This window comes from Equus quagga, chromosome 5, assembly GCF_021613505.1.
Source record: "Equus quagga isolate Etosha38 chromosome 5, UCLA_HA_Equagga_1.0, whole genome shotgun sequence".
Lineage (NCBI taxonomy): Eukaryota > Metazoa > Chordata > Mammalia > Perissodactyla > Equidae > Equus > Equus quagga.
The window spans coordinates 130,144,681-130,159,923 of record NC_060271.1 but is presented as its reverse complement, the minus strand read 5'-3'; the positions used below and the strand labels follow the sequence as shown (position 1 = coordinate 130,159,923).

Genomic DNA, 15,243 nt, shown 5'->3' with positions numbered 1-15,243 from the left:
GGGGGGGGGGGGGGAGGGGGTGGGGGATGTGAGGAGGGTGGGGGGTTTGAGGGGGTGGGGTGTATGAAGGGTGGGGGTGAGGGGGTAGGGGTGAAGTGGTGGGGTGGCTGAGGGGTGGGGTATGAGGGTGAGTCCTCCAAGCAAGGGAAAGTGGCTGTCTGCATGACTCTGGGGGGAGACTCCTCCACAATGGGCACCATTGCAGGCAAAAGGTCAGCCCTGTGAATTAAACGCTTCTTGGCATTATGGGTGTTTAGTTTGTAGTGTCAGCCTAATTGTACCAGACCTTGAAAAGCTGACAGAGGGCCACACCATGCTGTGCCTTCTTGTGGCAAGTATTTGGGACAGAGGTTCTCAACCGGCAATGTCTAGAGACATTTTTGTTTGTCATGACTGAGACTGCCCCTGGCATCTAGGGGGTGGAGGCCTGGGATGCTGCTAAACATCCTGCAGTGCACGGGACAGCCCCCAAAGAATGATCCAGTCCAAGATGTCCAAGATGTCCATGGTGCTGAGGTTGAGAAACCCTGATTTAGAGAAAGCTTGGCTTGAGTAACGCCCTCCCTGAACCCGTGCCAGCTGCACAGTCCTGGTCCTTGAAGGAATGGCTGGCTCCCCACCTCCCTTCCCTTCACCCCTGTTTCGCCATGGCTGCAGCCAGCTATGGTGGGAAGAGGGAGGGGGGTTGGATGTCAGAGGCCCAGCCTTAGGTCCTCACAGGGATATACCCCACTCAACCAGTTGTGGAAGGACATGTCCTAGAAGGGTGCTTAGTGAAACGACCAGGAGAGCAGCCTCTTGTCCCTTACTGGTCTGTGTTGGTTCACTTCTGGTGATCTGGGATCTCCCAGCCGGCTTCTCAGTAGAAGGAAGGGGCTTCAGGAGGGGCTGGCTCCGGCATTCCTCCTTCTGCCCCCTCCCATGGCTCTTTTCCTTCCTCTCTCATTTTCTGACATCATTCAGTAAATATTTCTTGAGCTACTACTACGTGCCGGCCATGCTCTAGGTCCTGGGGAGGCAGTGGTTCCTCCCCTTGTGGCACCAGTTAAGGGTCTTTGATCACTTGCTGTGACCAGGCACCTCACAGGTTAGATACGCCACTGGGAGGTAATGTTTCTGACAGAGAGAGACATACAGGACAGGGGTCATTGGCTGTCCCTTTACTTTTGAGTAAGACTGTTCTTCCTGTGGACTTTAAGGGCAGCGATTGGATGGCTCGTTTGTACAATCTGTTTTCCTCTTTTTCCCAAATGCTCACCATTGCTCCCACCCCTGACAGTCAGCCCGTCCCTCACACAGAACCCCCAGACCTTGGCATGGAGCCCTGAGGGTAGTTGCTCCCCTCCTCACCTGGCTTCCCTGGAGCAAAGACTGGGATGGCATTAGCATCATTACAGCCAGCTGCGTGTCTAGCTTTCCTGTGGGACAAGTTCTAGTCGAGGAGCTCATTTCATACCTGCTGGGGGCAGCGAATTGGTTTTCACGCATGCCTCTTGCCCCCTAGAGTTCAGAAGCCGGCAGACCCCCGCCAGTACTTGTTCCAGTCTCTTCCCACCCCTGGAGAGCTCCGGGCCTCTGGCTGCCTTCCCCAGTGAGCCTGTTCCTGGCACGAACCTGAGCGTCCCGCTGGGAGCCCAGCAGGCAGGTGAGGTGCCCAGTCCACGGTCCTGGAGGGCCAGCAGCCCTGCGGCTCGATTCTGCACCAGAGTTTCTTCAAGATGAATCAGGGGTGGGCATGTACGTTCTCTTTTTCTACAACGCCTTGAAAGAGGTTCTGCATTCCTGTCTGCTATGTACGTGACCCCCTTGTTGGTGGGATGGTGCGTTAGGAGCCCCCCCCTGCACCCCCAAGATCACAGGATGGAGCTTGCTCTGTAACCAGCACTAAGTCGGTGCTGGAACTGGGTTCCTGGAACGGCTGGATAAGACAAGACAGCGCCATTTACCGTGTGCTCCGTGGACCCCCACTCTATGTATGTATGTCATGGAATCCTGACAGTCACCCCGCGAGCAGGCTTTAGTGTCCCCATTGCACTGACCGGGAAATTGAGGCTCATAGCTGCTTGCCTAGGATCTCATGGGCAGTGTGTGTATCAAGATTTGACAGCAGGTATTTCTGGTTCATACGTTTGCCATGTTGCCATTCTGAACAGAACTGAGAGCTGTTATCTCAGGGGAGAGTGGCTGTCTCAGGGACTCCCGGGGGTGGGTTGTCTCCCTCCCTTCTGCCCAGAGGGTTGGTAGCAGGGAGCCGGGACCCCTGCCCTTACCTGGCTCATCACATGGATAACGAGGAGGCTGCCCCTGGGCTGGGAACGAGCTCCCCTCTAGAGGCACCGAGCCTCCCCTTCTGTGTGGCATCTGCTGTTGTCCTCACTGTGCCGGGCTACCCGGGACCTCTGCCACCACAGCGACTGGAGAGAGCACAGTTTGCCATCAGCGTACCTGGGTGTAAGTTCCAGTGCTGCCACCTTCTAGCTGAGCGATTCAGGGCAACTCGTCTCAACTCTTTGAATCTGTTTCTCCATCTGAAAAGTTGGAGAAAATCTTCTCTGTCTAATTTGCAGGGCGATTGTAAGAATTAAGATTTTGGTGACAGCAAACACTCACTCAGTGCACGCCCCCTGCCGGCACCGTTCTTGGAGCTTTGTTAGCTCGTGTCACCCTCACTGTGCCTCTATTGGTACCCCACACGTGGATGAGAAAGGTGAAGCGTTGGGAAGTTGAGTGAGTTCAGTGAGGTCACACAGCTTGTCAGTGGCGGAGCTGGGATTCAGACACCAGCCGTCTGGCTTCAGAACCACACTCTGAACCTCCTGTCCATGCCGCCTCACCCGTGGGAAATGTTCTGTGCTACACCCAGCTCTGGAGGGCCTTCCAGACTCAGGCCTTCCAGAACATTCCCGCTGACGTGGGCGACGTAAGCAGTGCAGTGAGCCTCAGAAGACCAGAACCCGCCGTTGCCCCCAGAACTACCCTCAGACCCGGGGCGCCCCAGGTGCTGTGAGCAGCCTGGACCTGGGCGATCGCAACCCTGACAGCTTTCCTGCACGTGTGAGGGTGGAAGGGAAGGTGGAACGGCGGCAGGGCCCTCCTGGGACTCAGGGAGCCCCACTGCCGCTCATGGCCCTCTGGTCCTCCTGCCCCTCCAGGGATGTTCACTGCAGGGAGGAGTGTGAAGCAGGAGTGTGTGCACGTGTGCATGTTTGTGTGTGTTTTCTCGGGGGCAGGATCACTGTGTCGGAAGTTCTGAGCCCCTGATGGATCTTGTTGGTGAAGAGCTGGTCTGTGAAAATGGAGGGAAGTGATTTGCTGCGTGCCGGGCTCACAGAGCATCCTGTGGACTGACCTGCTCTCCCTTCTTCCCTCTGTGTTCAGGCCCAGCCTCCGATCACCCCTCGCTGACCGCCGCCCTGGGTCCAGCTGTTTTCAATGGCAAGGAGTCCCCGAAGCCCGCGCAGCTGGTGAAGAGCAGCCTGTCGGCTGTGCCTCGGCCCTCCGCGACAGGTGGCCTACCCGTCCTGGGGGTCTTGCTGTTCTGTGGGCTGAGGTGTTGGGGGGATGCGGGAGCTACTGTGCAGGAGCCACCGAGCCTCCTGGAGTCAGAGTGGCTTGGAATGAGAGTCAGGCCAGGTCAGCAGGTGCCTCCTGAGCCCGTGGGGCTGTGTGCAGGCCCTGGTGCTGGGCGGGGGCCATGGCCCTGGCCACATGTGTATCTGCTGAGAAGCCGTGGGAGCCTGTCACGAGGCAGGTGACCTGTCTCATTGTGGGCCACGGATCAAGCAGGCTGTAGAGTTCTGGAGAAATAGGGGGCAACGTGGTGTCGTGGGAAGAACATGGGCTCCAGAATCAGATAACTACAAATCCAAAACCCATTTCTGGCTCTTATTAGTCGAGGGATCTTGGACAAGTCTTTTGGCTAAATGCTCCCTCATCTGGAATTCTGCTCTGAGGGCTGTATGATGAGGTGCTGTATGGAAATTCAGGGCACAGCTGGCAGCTTGCTAAGGAGCACCATTACTGCCACCTGCATCAGCATCAACACTGAGCTGGTCTCTTCAGGGAGGGCTTCCTGGAGGAGGTGACAACTGAGCTGCAAGTTACAGTTGGGGAAGCATTAATTAGAGACAATATGGGAGGAAGAGGGATGAGGAGGTGAGAATCCAAATGAGAAGGAGGTGTGTGAAGGGGTTAAGCAGACCTCTTGCTCCTCTTGCTACAGTAGAGGCTGTGGGTTGAGGAAGAGTCGGAGAGGCATGCTCTCCTCTCTGTGCTCCCCCAGAGCCATTTAATAAGCAGGTCTTCTCTCTCCTCCCTCCTTCCTGCACACAGCTAAATGGAATTTTAGCATCCAAAACCATCAAACTGGCAGAGCCCTTTTCAACTGTCTAGTCAAACACTGTTTTGCTGAGGAGGCGAGCGAGGCCCAGAGAGTCGCTGAGGCCTAGACTCCAGGCTTCCCCGCTCCCGTTACACGGCCGGTGGCAGACTTCCCTGGTGGAAGCTTGTGGACTGTCTCCCTGTTAGTTGAAGGAACAGTGTATTCCCTGAATTGAATCTGAGACTTCCACGTCCCAACTGGCATGTCCATTCTGGAGTCTGAGGTCAAGCCTTCACTCCCCTGGCGTGAGGAACCCCAGGCGGGCGCCCGCCTTTCTTCCCGTGACTGTTTCTTCTCGGCTAGGTGCTGAATTTCAGGTGGCCACGTGGCCGAGGAGCTGGGCCTCTGGGGATGGCGATGGGAGGCCTGTGCTGTTGGTGCCTCCCTGCGCTGCTCTGAGGTCTGTGCACGTCCAGCCTTCACCCCAAACAGGAGGGAGCGAGCGCCCCCCTCGGCCTGGGCCCTATGAAGCTGGCTCTAGGAAGCCAGGCTGGGGAGCCTCCTTCTGTGGTGAAGGAACTCACTTCCCTGGGAGGGTGTGGGAAATAGAGACCCCCAGTTGCCAGCACTTAAGCCGGCCGGGATCTGACCCGGAGAAGCCTGTGGAACCTCCCTCATTCTTGTCTGTTTCTGCTCAAGGACTCCTCGCTCTGCCTGCATTGGGTGGTTCAGTGGCCGCCCCACCCTCTCCCCACACCTGGCCATTCGTCCATGCTCCTGAAGAGTCCCCCAGCACCTGCAGGGGGGCTCCCTCCCTGTGACCCTCAGGTGTCAGAGTTTCTGTGCCAGGGACATTTGTGTCTGTGGGGCGGTGGAGTTCCTGAGAGCAGGGTGGTTGTCACATGATTCTCTGAGCCCTGGCATCCAGCTTTCCGGGGACCAGGCACAGAGCGGCTCGTCGGACGCTGGCTGAGGGGAGCTGCGTTGTTTACGAGCACAGCGGAAGAGTCCGGGGTCCTCTGCCTTCCCTCCTGCTCTCAAGAAACTGACCTGAAACTGCAAGGAGAGGTTCACTGGGGCTGAGGACCCTCGCTTGGAGGTTCTCGATGGAGAAGTGCTACCCCTGCTTGGGGGTGAGGGGGAGGTGTTAAAAAATGTGCAGGATCCTTTTTTCATTGTCCCAGACCGTGGCAGGGGGAACAGGGGTGGGTCAGGACGCTAAACATCCTGCAAAGCGTGAGCTACATAATGAAGAACTGTCTCATTCAAAATGCCAAACAGGGCCCCCCCCCCCCCCCCCGCCCCGCCCCGGCACCAGGAGACAGTGTGAGAAATAGTTGGTCCACGTTGGTACCGCAGGGGCAGCTCCCGGTGACATCATCTAGAGGCAGTTTAGGGGTAGATTCCCAAAGGGAGAAAATATCTGTGGATCTTCCCTGCTTAGTACCGAGGCCCAGTGCCCCTTTTGGGAGTTTAATGTGGTTTTTAGAGGAGGTGGCCTCTTCGTCTGTGTGGGAGCTCTTCCACGGGCCCTCGAGGACAGATGTCGTCTAAAGGGAACAAGGATAGCAGTAGCTGTCTCAGAGGTGGCAAGAGGGTCAAAAGAGCCCACCCGTTTGAAAGCTTTTCGTAAACATAGTATTTTGTTTTTAACTCTTTATTCATTTTATTGTAATTCACAATCAGTCTAAAGAAGAGGTGAAAATAATTTTGGATTCCTTTTAAGAGACTCTCAAGCAATAATTCTCAAACTGCAGCTCACGGGAGCATGACCAGGGGTGCTTGTGAATGATGGAGTTTGTTCCTCTCATCTGATTGCATAGGTCCAGGTGGGGCCCAGGAGCGGACAGTTTTAACAAGCTGCTGCTGGTTCTCTCCAGCTCCTTCTCAGGCCAAACTTAGACAAATGTTGCTCTAAACTGCTGGTTCTCAACCCTGGTTGTGCCCTAGAATCATCAAGTGGCTTGGGGGTCATCAAGATGCCTGGGCCCCACCCAGATGCTGGGGTTCTGGTGTACTTGGGATGGGGTTACATCCAGGCAAAAGTTTCCTAGATGAGTTTAATGTGCAGTCGTGGTTGAACATGTAGCTCTAAATGCCGGGGGAGCTTTGTGTCAGATTGGTCAAAAAAAATATGGTAACCAACTCTTGATACTTTGAATAATCCGAACATAGCTTGAGTCACGCACATGCTGATATCTAGAGTGGGCGGGGTGACTCATCGACAGCGGTGGGTACCAGCCTTCACTTCTTCTTGATGTTTTCAGTCTGAAATGAGCTTTCAAGGCTGGGGTGGGGAGAGGAGCACAGGTGGATCAGTACTGCCCCCAAGTGGTGAAACTTGTCTACAGAAACACATATTAATACATCGGAGTCTATAGATGATGGTGATGATGTGGGTCTCGGTGGCTACTGTCTATTGGGCCCAAACTCTGTGCCTTACCTGTATTATCTTCAGTCCTGATTAAACCGCCTCTCAGAGTAGGTTTTATTTTCCTATTTTAAAGATGAAAGAGCAAAGACTCAGAGTGAGAAAGCTCAGATTCTTGCACAACTTTGGAATGAAACATTTACGAAGATCGACAGGATATTTCCTTATGCCTAGACACTTCACTAGATGCTAAAACCCATTGTGAAACTGTGCTTTTAAAAATATAGAACAACTAATTGTACTCCAAGTCAGGAGAATGTTTTATTGAAGATCATCTCTAGTGACAGCCTAATTTATACTCTGACTGTTGTCTAGGTATCTTATCAAACTCCGGGCCCCCCAAAAAACGCCACAAAGGGTGGTCTCCAGAATCTCCATCAGCTGCAGATGGTGGCTACCCCCAGGGTGGTGGGAACAGAGCTAAGTATGGTAAGTGACAACAGTGTTGCCCAAAATCCAAGACTCAGGTCCTAGTGGTGGTGGTTTGTGTGCCTGTGTGTGTGTGTGTGTGTGCTCGTGCATTGATAAGGAAGTTCTAGGGAGCCAACTTTGGGATAGCAAAAAGATCTCTTCTATGATATTAGAGCTGCTTAACAAAGCCCAGGATCCCTGTACAGTAGTGAGTTCCCTGATCCTGGAGGAATGTAAAAAAGGGCTTGCCTGTCACTCAGCAGGAATATTGAGGAGGAGGAGCCTGGGTTGTTTGGTGGGGAAGGTTGGACTGAGGGCCCTTGAAGATGCTTTTGATCTCAGGAATCTGTGATTCCAAGGCTTGGGTGCTCCTGTAGGTGGGGTAAGGGTCAAGTTGTAGCAGATTTGGCGGCCGGCTGACGTCAGGTCTGCTGGAGATGGATGCCTAGTCTCATGTGTCTTCCTCACATTTGCTGTGCTCCTAGAGAGTGCAGGCATGTCCTGCGTGCCCCAGGTTGGCTTGGTGGGACCAGCTTCAGTCACCTTTCCTGTTGTGGCCTCCGGAGAACCAGTGTCCGTTCCTGATAACTTGCTGAAAATATGCAAGGCCAAGCCAGTGATATTTAAAGGCAAGTACAGCAGCGCAACAAGTGGTGGAGGGAGGGGAGCCTAAAGGGATGCACGAGAAACAGGCCGCACTGGGACATCATCCCAGCCTGACTCCAAGGATGTCCTCCTGAGAAAACTCCAACGCCCTTTCTAGGGCTGTGAAAGAGCCAGGCAGATTCATTTACTGGGTAGCCCCTGATCAGATGCCAAGAATTAGAGAGCTTGTCACAGTTTTCCACAACAAGCCCAAGGGAAACAATTCCGTTCCGGGCTGTCCATTCACTTGTTCATTGTTCTTTCATTCGTTCGCTCACTCAGCCCCACTGAGCTCCTGCCATGGTAACAGGCCCAGTGCCCAGCACTGAGGATTAGAGACGGGTCATCAGCCCCTTGCTGGTTTATCAGACCAGGAACCCTGGTCTGGTTGTCCTGTTGTCACCCTATGCCCCTAGTATTTTTTGACTATGAAATCTGACTTTGGTTGGGCAAAGATAGCCATGGTCGCCATGTGGAAGCCTAAAATGAAACTAGATTTGGTCCATTTTGTGACTGTAGGCTAATGTAGGCCACGTGGAAGTAGATTTTTGGCTCAACTGAAGAAATCCCTTTCCCGGGAAGCAGGAGATCTTGAAGTGAGGATTTGGCAGGGCTGGTGTGATGGTGCTCACAGGGGCTGTGTGCTGGCATAGGGTGACATGCACACACGTGCACAGCCAGGTCTTTTTAAATAAGTTAATAGTGTATTTGGCATCATATTTGTAGGAATAGAGGAGAGAGGGTGGTGGGAAAGCGGAGAAGTATCTTACTGTTAATTAAGAAATAAGAGAGGGCACTTTTTATTAAGAAACCAAAAATGGTGAGGGTATTCAGGAAGAAGGGGCAAATTTTAATTTTGAACTGGGCCTGAGGCAGGGCCAGTAGTCCTGTTGGGCCCTACTGGCCAACTAAAATGAAGGTCAGCCTTCAGTCGCGTGACCTGTATTCTCTGCATGGCCTTATGTGTCTGTGGTCCTCCTGAGAACACGGAGCCAGGCAGCAGGGCAGAGGTGCGCCTGCATCTGATCTGAGCCAGGAGCCTCAGAGAAGTTGGGCAGGGGCTGGCAGACCTGCATTGAACAGCCAACGGTCTCCCAGAGGGACCATCATCCCCTTGGTTCCTCGAGTTCACTATGCTTTCTGCCACGGCCCCTCCAGGTAAGCTGTGCCCCTCTCTGTAACGTGTGTGCCTCCCTAGCACCTTCCACTGCTACCATCTGCCCAGACCCCACGTGTGCTTTGAGACCCGACCTGGTGCCTTCTCCTTGAAGCCACCTTAGTTTCCCTTTCATCTGGGCCCCGTTTGCAGCTTGTCTGTGCCTCTTGTATGGCAGATATCACATGCCTCCTTTCATTCTTCATGTTGCCTCTTATAAACTATAATGTTCGTAAGCAGTGCTACCCAAATTGTGGCCCCTGGTCTAGCAGAGCCAGCATTGCCTGGGGGCTTATTAGAAATGTAGATTCTCAGGCCCCTCCCAGACTCGGAATCAGACCCCAGTCCTGAATCGGAAGCTTTGTTGGGGCCTGGCAATCTGTGATTTAGGAAGCCTTTCAGGGGACATCCTGTACCCTCAGGTTTGAGAAGCAGTTTCCTCGAGGATGTGAACTCTGTCTCAGTCACCGGATTTTCTCCCAGAGCCGAGCATGATGCCTGCATGTGGTATACAGCAGGCATTCAGTAAGTGTTTGGTGAATAAATGGAGACCTGAGTACAGGATACCACACACACATTTACCACGTCTGGTCATCTCAGCAACCCAGTGAGGATGTGTCATCTCCACCCCATTTTACAAATGTGGACGCTGAGGCTTAGAGAAGCTAGGCTTCTTGCTTAGGGTCTCGTAGTTGATGAATGATGGAGAAGAGGTTTGAACCTGCCCGGTCTCTTCTGCCTCTGAGGGTGGTCCTCAGAATTAATCTTGTAGTGTTTGCTAAAGTGTCTGTCAAGTTCTCTCAGTATTTGGAGTCTCTGGTCTGTACAGTGGTTTATCTTCCTGACTCAGCTCGCCAGAGAATCATGGGAGGATGCGAGGCAGAACCCAACGTGGAGGAGTCGGGCGGCGTGGACTGGCAGGCAGTCCCAGCAGAGATCCAGAAGGTGTCGCCCACACAGTCTTCTAGAGCTGGTGCCGAAGGAGCCGCCCAGGCCGTGGCTGCTCAGCTTTGGGCTCTTCTCTCGGGGCCTTAGCTTGCTCCCCTGTAAAACAGGGGATTGGACTAAATGAACGAGAAATGCCACAGCCCCTGTCAGTTGTCAGAGCAGGTGCACTGGCTCAACAGAGGCGGGAAGTCCGAGATTTCCCTGAAAGGGCCGTTGAGTAAGGCCGGGGCGGCTCACGTGCAGGCTTTAGCTCCCTCACATTCAGAGATCCACACATGTGGGGGCCACACGTGCGGCCCAAGGCCAGTCGCCAAGTAGATGCTCTTTTGTCTTCCACAGGCCACGGGAACTTCCCTTACCTCTGTGGGAACCTGAACGACGTCGTCGTGAGCCCTCTCCTGTACACGTGCTACCAGAACTCCCAGTCCATCTCTCGAGCCTATGAACAGTACGGGGCCTCCACCATACAGCCCATCTCAGAGGAGATGCAGCTCCTGCTGACCGTCTACTATCTCGTCCAGCTGGGTGCGTCTCCCCCTCGTTTCGTGGTAGAATAATCACTGAGGGTGGGAAATGCACGAGCCTTAGTCACCAGCTGTCGCTTCTAGTCCTTGAAGACCGCCTCTGGCTGGTGGAAAGGAAATGTAGGGAGCACGCTCTGAGGTCCTGCAGCCATCACGACCCTGAGGGGCTGGAAAGAGCTCAAAGTGGGTCAAATCTATAGAGAGAATTCAAACAGTTTCCCTCCTGTTCTAGGTGCAGAGATATAGCAGGAATAAAACAGCTGCTGCCCCCGAGGGGGTTCTGTTCCAGTCAAAGAGAAACAATAAACAAGAGGAAAGTAAGCAGGGTGAAGGTGGAGCTGTAGGTGTTTGTGTGCGCACGTGTGGGGTTGAGTTAGGGTCATCAGTAAAGGCCTCCGTGAGGAGGTGACATCTGAGGAGAGACCCGAGTGATGAGAGGGAGCCAGGGTCGTGAAGATTGGCGGGAGGCAGAGGGGCGAGGACAGGTGGGGGCCGTGTGGCGGGAGGGAGCGTGGAGTCCCAGGTCAGTAGGAGCCAGGGCGGCCACAGCAGAGTGAATAAGTGAGAGGGGGCAGGGCCTCAGGCTGTGGTCAGGAGTTTGTATTTCAGACACATTGAGAAACAATTTGTATTGGTCAGCTCGAGCTGCCATAACAGAATACCTCAGACTGGGGGCTTAAACAGCAGAAATTTATTTTCTCGCAGTTCTGGAGGCTGGAAGTCCAAGACCAGGGTGCCAGCAGGGTTGGGTTCTGGTGAGGCCTCACTCCTGGGCTCACAGACGGCAGCCTTCTTACTGTGTCCTCAGCTGGCCTTCCCTTGGTGCACACACGTGGGGAGAAAGAGAGAGCGAGCTGTGGCATCTCTTCTTCCTAGAACGTCACCAGTCCTATTGGATAGGGCCCGACCCTTATGACCTCTCTTAACTTTAATTACCTCTTTAAAGGCCCTATCTCCAAATATGGTCACCCCAGGAGTTTTGGCTTCAACATTCGAATTTTGGGGGGACACACTTCAGTCCATAGCACCACTGGAATATTTTTAGGCAGGAGACAAATATGATCTGACCTTCATTTCAAGAAGACCACATTGGCTGGGGTGCTGCAGTTGTCCCAGTGAAGGTGGGTGGTGGCTTGGGCTGCTAAAGGGAGAGGCCAGATGTATTCTGAAGGTAAGCATGGTAGGCTGTGTGAAGGAGGTGAGGGGCAGGTGGGGCCTGGGTTTTGGACTGAGCAGCCAGGTGAGTGGTGGAGCTGAAGGGTGGTTGTAAGTTGTGTCTTGGCAATTTCAAGTTTAAGATGCCCATGAGGCAGCCAAGGGGACTGAGTCAAGGATTTGGATGGGCTGGTCTTGAGCCCCAGGGAGAGGCTGCATCTGTAGGCATGGATTTGGGAAATGTTGGCTGAGTGATGATCTGTATTAAAGCTGTGAGACTGGATGAGAGCCCCTGGGAGTGGTTATGGATGAAGGAAGGTGTCCCGGTTTGAGCCCTGGGACACTCCAATGTCCAGAGACCTGGAGGAGGAGACTGAGATGGAGCAGCAATGAGGTAGGGAGGAATCCTTGAGAGTACTGCTTAGGACAGTCAGGAATCTGGGGAAATGGTGATGTGTCTCTCTTTCTCACGATCCACATCCAATCCATCGGTCAAGCCCTACTTCATCCTGATCCAGCGTTGCCCACCTTCCCCATCACTTCCTCCCTTGCCCCAGGCACAGCTCTTACCCCTATTCTCCACTACAGGTCTAACCATATCCCTTCTCTGCTCAGAGCTCTCCAGTGGTTTCCCTTCATACTCACAGTTCACACTCATTCCAGGGCCCAAGTGACTGGCCCTGCCTCCCACTCCCTTCTGTTCGCTCTGCTCCAACCCCACTGTCCCTCCTGGGCACAACAGTCTTGGTCCCACCTGGGCATCTTGTGCTTGCTGATCCTTCCCTGAGAAATGCTCTCGCCTGGGACATTTGCATGACATACTCCCTCATGTCATTGGAGTTTCAGTTCACGTATTACCTCCTACAAGAGGCCTCATCATCCTCATATCTACGACAGCGTTCCCCGCTCCCCAGGCCCTGGTGGCTCTCTGTCCTATCCCTTTCGTCTTTTCCTTCAGAGCACTACCACTCCCAGAAATTACATTCTCTGTTTATTGGTTTACTTCCAGCCCCTCTCCCCCGGTTAGGATGTAAGCTCCATGAGATCAGGAACGTTGATCTAGTTCACTTCCGTGTGTCCAACAGCACCTGCAGCATAACGTTGACACTCAGCCAGGATGTGTTGAAGGAATGGGTAAATGTCAATACAGAAGCCAACGAAACAAAGCGTTTTAGGAAGAGGGACTGGTCAACTGAGTCAGCTGGACAAGAGTTGAGTGAAGACTGACTATTGGCCATTGGGTTTGGGCATATGGAAGCAATTGGCAACCTTGATGGGTGGTGTACCAGGATTGTGGGTTAGAGAGAATGGAGATGAGGAAACAAGTACGACGAGTGTAGACAACTCTCCCAAGGAGCTTTGCTGGGTGGTGGTCATTCTGGAAGGGGATGTGGGCTCAGGGGAGATATATTAAAGATGGGAGATAGAACAGCTAATCTAATTAAATTTTGGCACAGCCCAACAAGGGGGTGATACTGTCCCCACTCTTTCAGATCAGGGAACTTTATCATAAAGTAGCCAAGGCTGCACAGCTGGTGCTGGGTAGAGCCGGGTGGGAACACGTCTTCTAAACTGGAGTGTGGTGTTCTTTCCTCCAGCTCACCCAAATAGAAGATCTGGACATATAAACCAGATAACACCTGTAGGAAACAAATGTTGAGAGTATTCAGTCTCACTAGTCATCAAAGAGATGCAAATTAACAAATCAAACAAGTAAAGTTTTTCTCAAATTATTGATGACAACCCAAGTGATGGTATCCAGTGGGGCTGAGGGTGCAGTGAAACCACTGTTATCCTGTGTCATTAATGTCGTGGTAAGCTGAGACACTTAGACCATCTGGAAACAGTCTGATGGCATGTATTAGTTGGCTCTGTAAGCCCAGTTTGGAGAATTTAGGCTAAGGAAGTTATGTTCTCTATATAAAGATGTGTATTGCAGAAGTATGTGTAATTTGGAAGCAATACAAAGATCAACAGTGGAGACATTGCTGAGTAAATGGTGGTGCCTGCACGCGATGGGACAGCCTGTGCCCATTAATAGTACTATTTACAAAGCCCATAAACAACTTGGAACCGTGACTAGGGTGTGATAAGGAAAGTAGACAAGCCCTGAAATTGTATGCCCACATCCTTACAGCTATTTAAAACCTGCATGTGAAAAAAAAAAAAAGACTGAGAAATAATAAAAATAGTTGTGGTTCTGTTAGATGCTGAGATTGTGGCTGCTTTTGTATCCTTCCTATATTTCCCAGCTGTCTGTAACAAGATTTAGCAATAATAATTTAGATTGTGTTATTGTTCAATTAGCGTATACACGTTTCCCCAGAATTGCCCCATTGTATTTGCATAAAGCCGCCCTGTGCAGCCTGGGGCAGGCGCTGAAGCCTCTTGCCCCCTCCTTGTTGTGCCAGCGGCAGACCAGGTGCCCCTGATGGAGGACCTGGAGCAGATCTTCTTGCGCTCGTGGCGCGAGTCGCACCTGACTGAGATCCGGCAGTACCAGCAGGCACCACCACAGCCCTGCCCACCCGCGCCAAGCGCCGTGGCACCTGTCACCTCGGCCCAGCTGCCCTGGCTGGCTGGCCTGGCCGCTAGCTCCTGCAACGACAGCGTGCACATCATCGAGTGCACCTACTCCCTGGCTGAGGGCCTCTCCGAGATGTTCCGACTCCTCATCGAGGGCAAGCTCGCCAAGACGAACTATGTCGTGATCATCTGCGCCTGCCGGAACGCTGCCATCGACTCCTGCATTGCCGTCACCGGTGAGGCTGGGGCGCGCACCACCTGGCTGGTGGCAGAGCTACTCTATTGATTTCCCAGTCACCCTCCTTTGCTCTTGCACACTTTTTGCCTCTCATGGCTTGGGGTTTGCAACAGCAGTTGGTTACTAACTGCAGTTAGCGCTCATGCCCTGATGGTGTGATGTTAAGATTCCATTCTTCTGTGAATGGAAGGTGAGCAGCTCCCACTTCTCCCCTTGGGAGATGGGGCAGCTCTGGAATCTGCATAGACCCAGTCAGAAACCGGCCTCCCCCATGCATCTGGCTGTGGGACTGTCTCCTAGTGACTCTGGGCCTCAGTTTCTTCACCTATCTAGTGGAGATAAAAAACAATGACTTTGTTCTGTTGTGTGGGTTAATGAGACAATTAACTAATTAATTATAGACGCACTCTTTGAAGCCCTCCCATGTGCAGCCCTGTTCCAGGGCCCGGGGATCCGGGAGTGAAGTCCCTGCTTTCCTGCAGTGTGCAGTCTGTTGGGGGCGGCAGACACCAAACACAGCACAGAAGGTGGCAGGTAGAAGGGCAGAGGGATGGAGCATTGCAGTTATGGGGGCTGGCTCCCAAGGAGGGTGCGGAGAACCTCTCTAAAGGGGTGACCTTAGAGCAGACCTGAGAGAAACCAGGAATTAAATGATACTGACATTGGGGGTGGCCGCAGGGCTCCCCGAGACCATGTGGCAGCATGCTGTGTTTGGCGTGGTAAAGGGGCAGCAAGATGGCCAGGGCAGAGGACAGGACTGTGGGATTGTGTGGGGCCCTGAAGACCCTGTCAGAACTTTGAATTTTTCCCTATGCAAGTTGGGAAACTGTGTCGGAAGGTTTTGACCAGAGGAGGATGTCGTCTGACTTGGTTTTAAAAGGATCCCAT

At 53.1% G+C, this 15,243-nt stretch overlaps 1 protein-coding gene across 3 annotated transcripts in view; it reads left to right on the top strand.

Moving 5' to 3' along the window:
• Positions 1 to 15,243, top strand: part of GREB1 (growth regulating estrogen receptor binding 1) — a 144,538-nt gene that overhangs the window by 85,610 nt on the left and 43,685 nt on the right. For all 3 annotated transcript variants that reach the window (XM_046660291.1, XM_046660289.1, XM_046660290.1), the window contains exons 6-11: positions 1,505 to 1,645; positions 3,379 to 3,507; positions 7,068 to 7,181; positions 7,649 to 7,792; positions 10,252 to 10,437; positions 14,003 to 14,353. In XM_046660291.1, the coding sequence (XP_046516247.1) occupies positions 1,505 to 1,645; positions 3,379 to 3,507; positions 7,068 to 7,181; positions 7,649 to 7,792; positions 10,252 to 10,437; positions 14,003 to 14,353 (1,065 nt within the window). The remainder of the gene's footprint in view (positions 1 to 1,504; positions 1,646 to 3,378; positions 3,508 to 7,067; positions 7,182 to 7,648; positions 7,793 to 10,251; positions 10,438 to 14,002; positions 14,354 to 15,243) is intronic.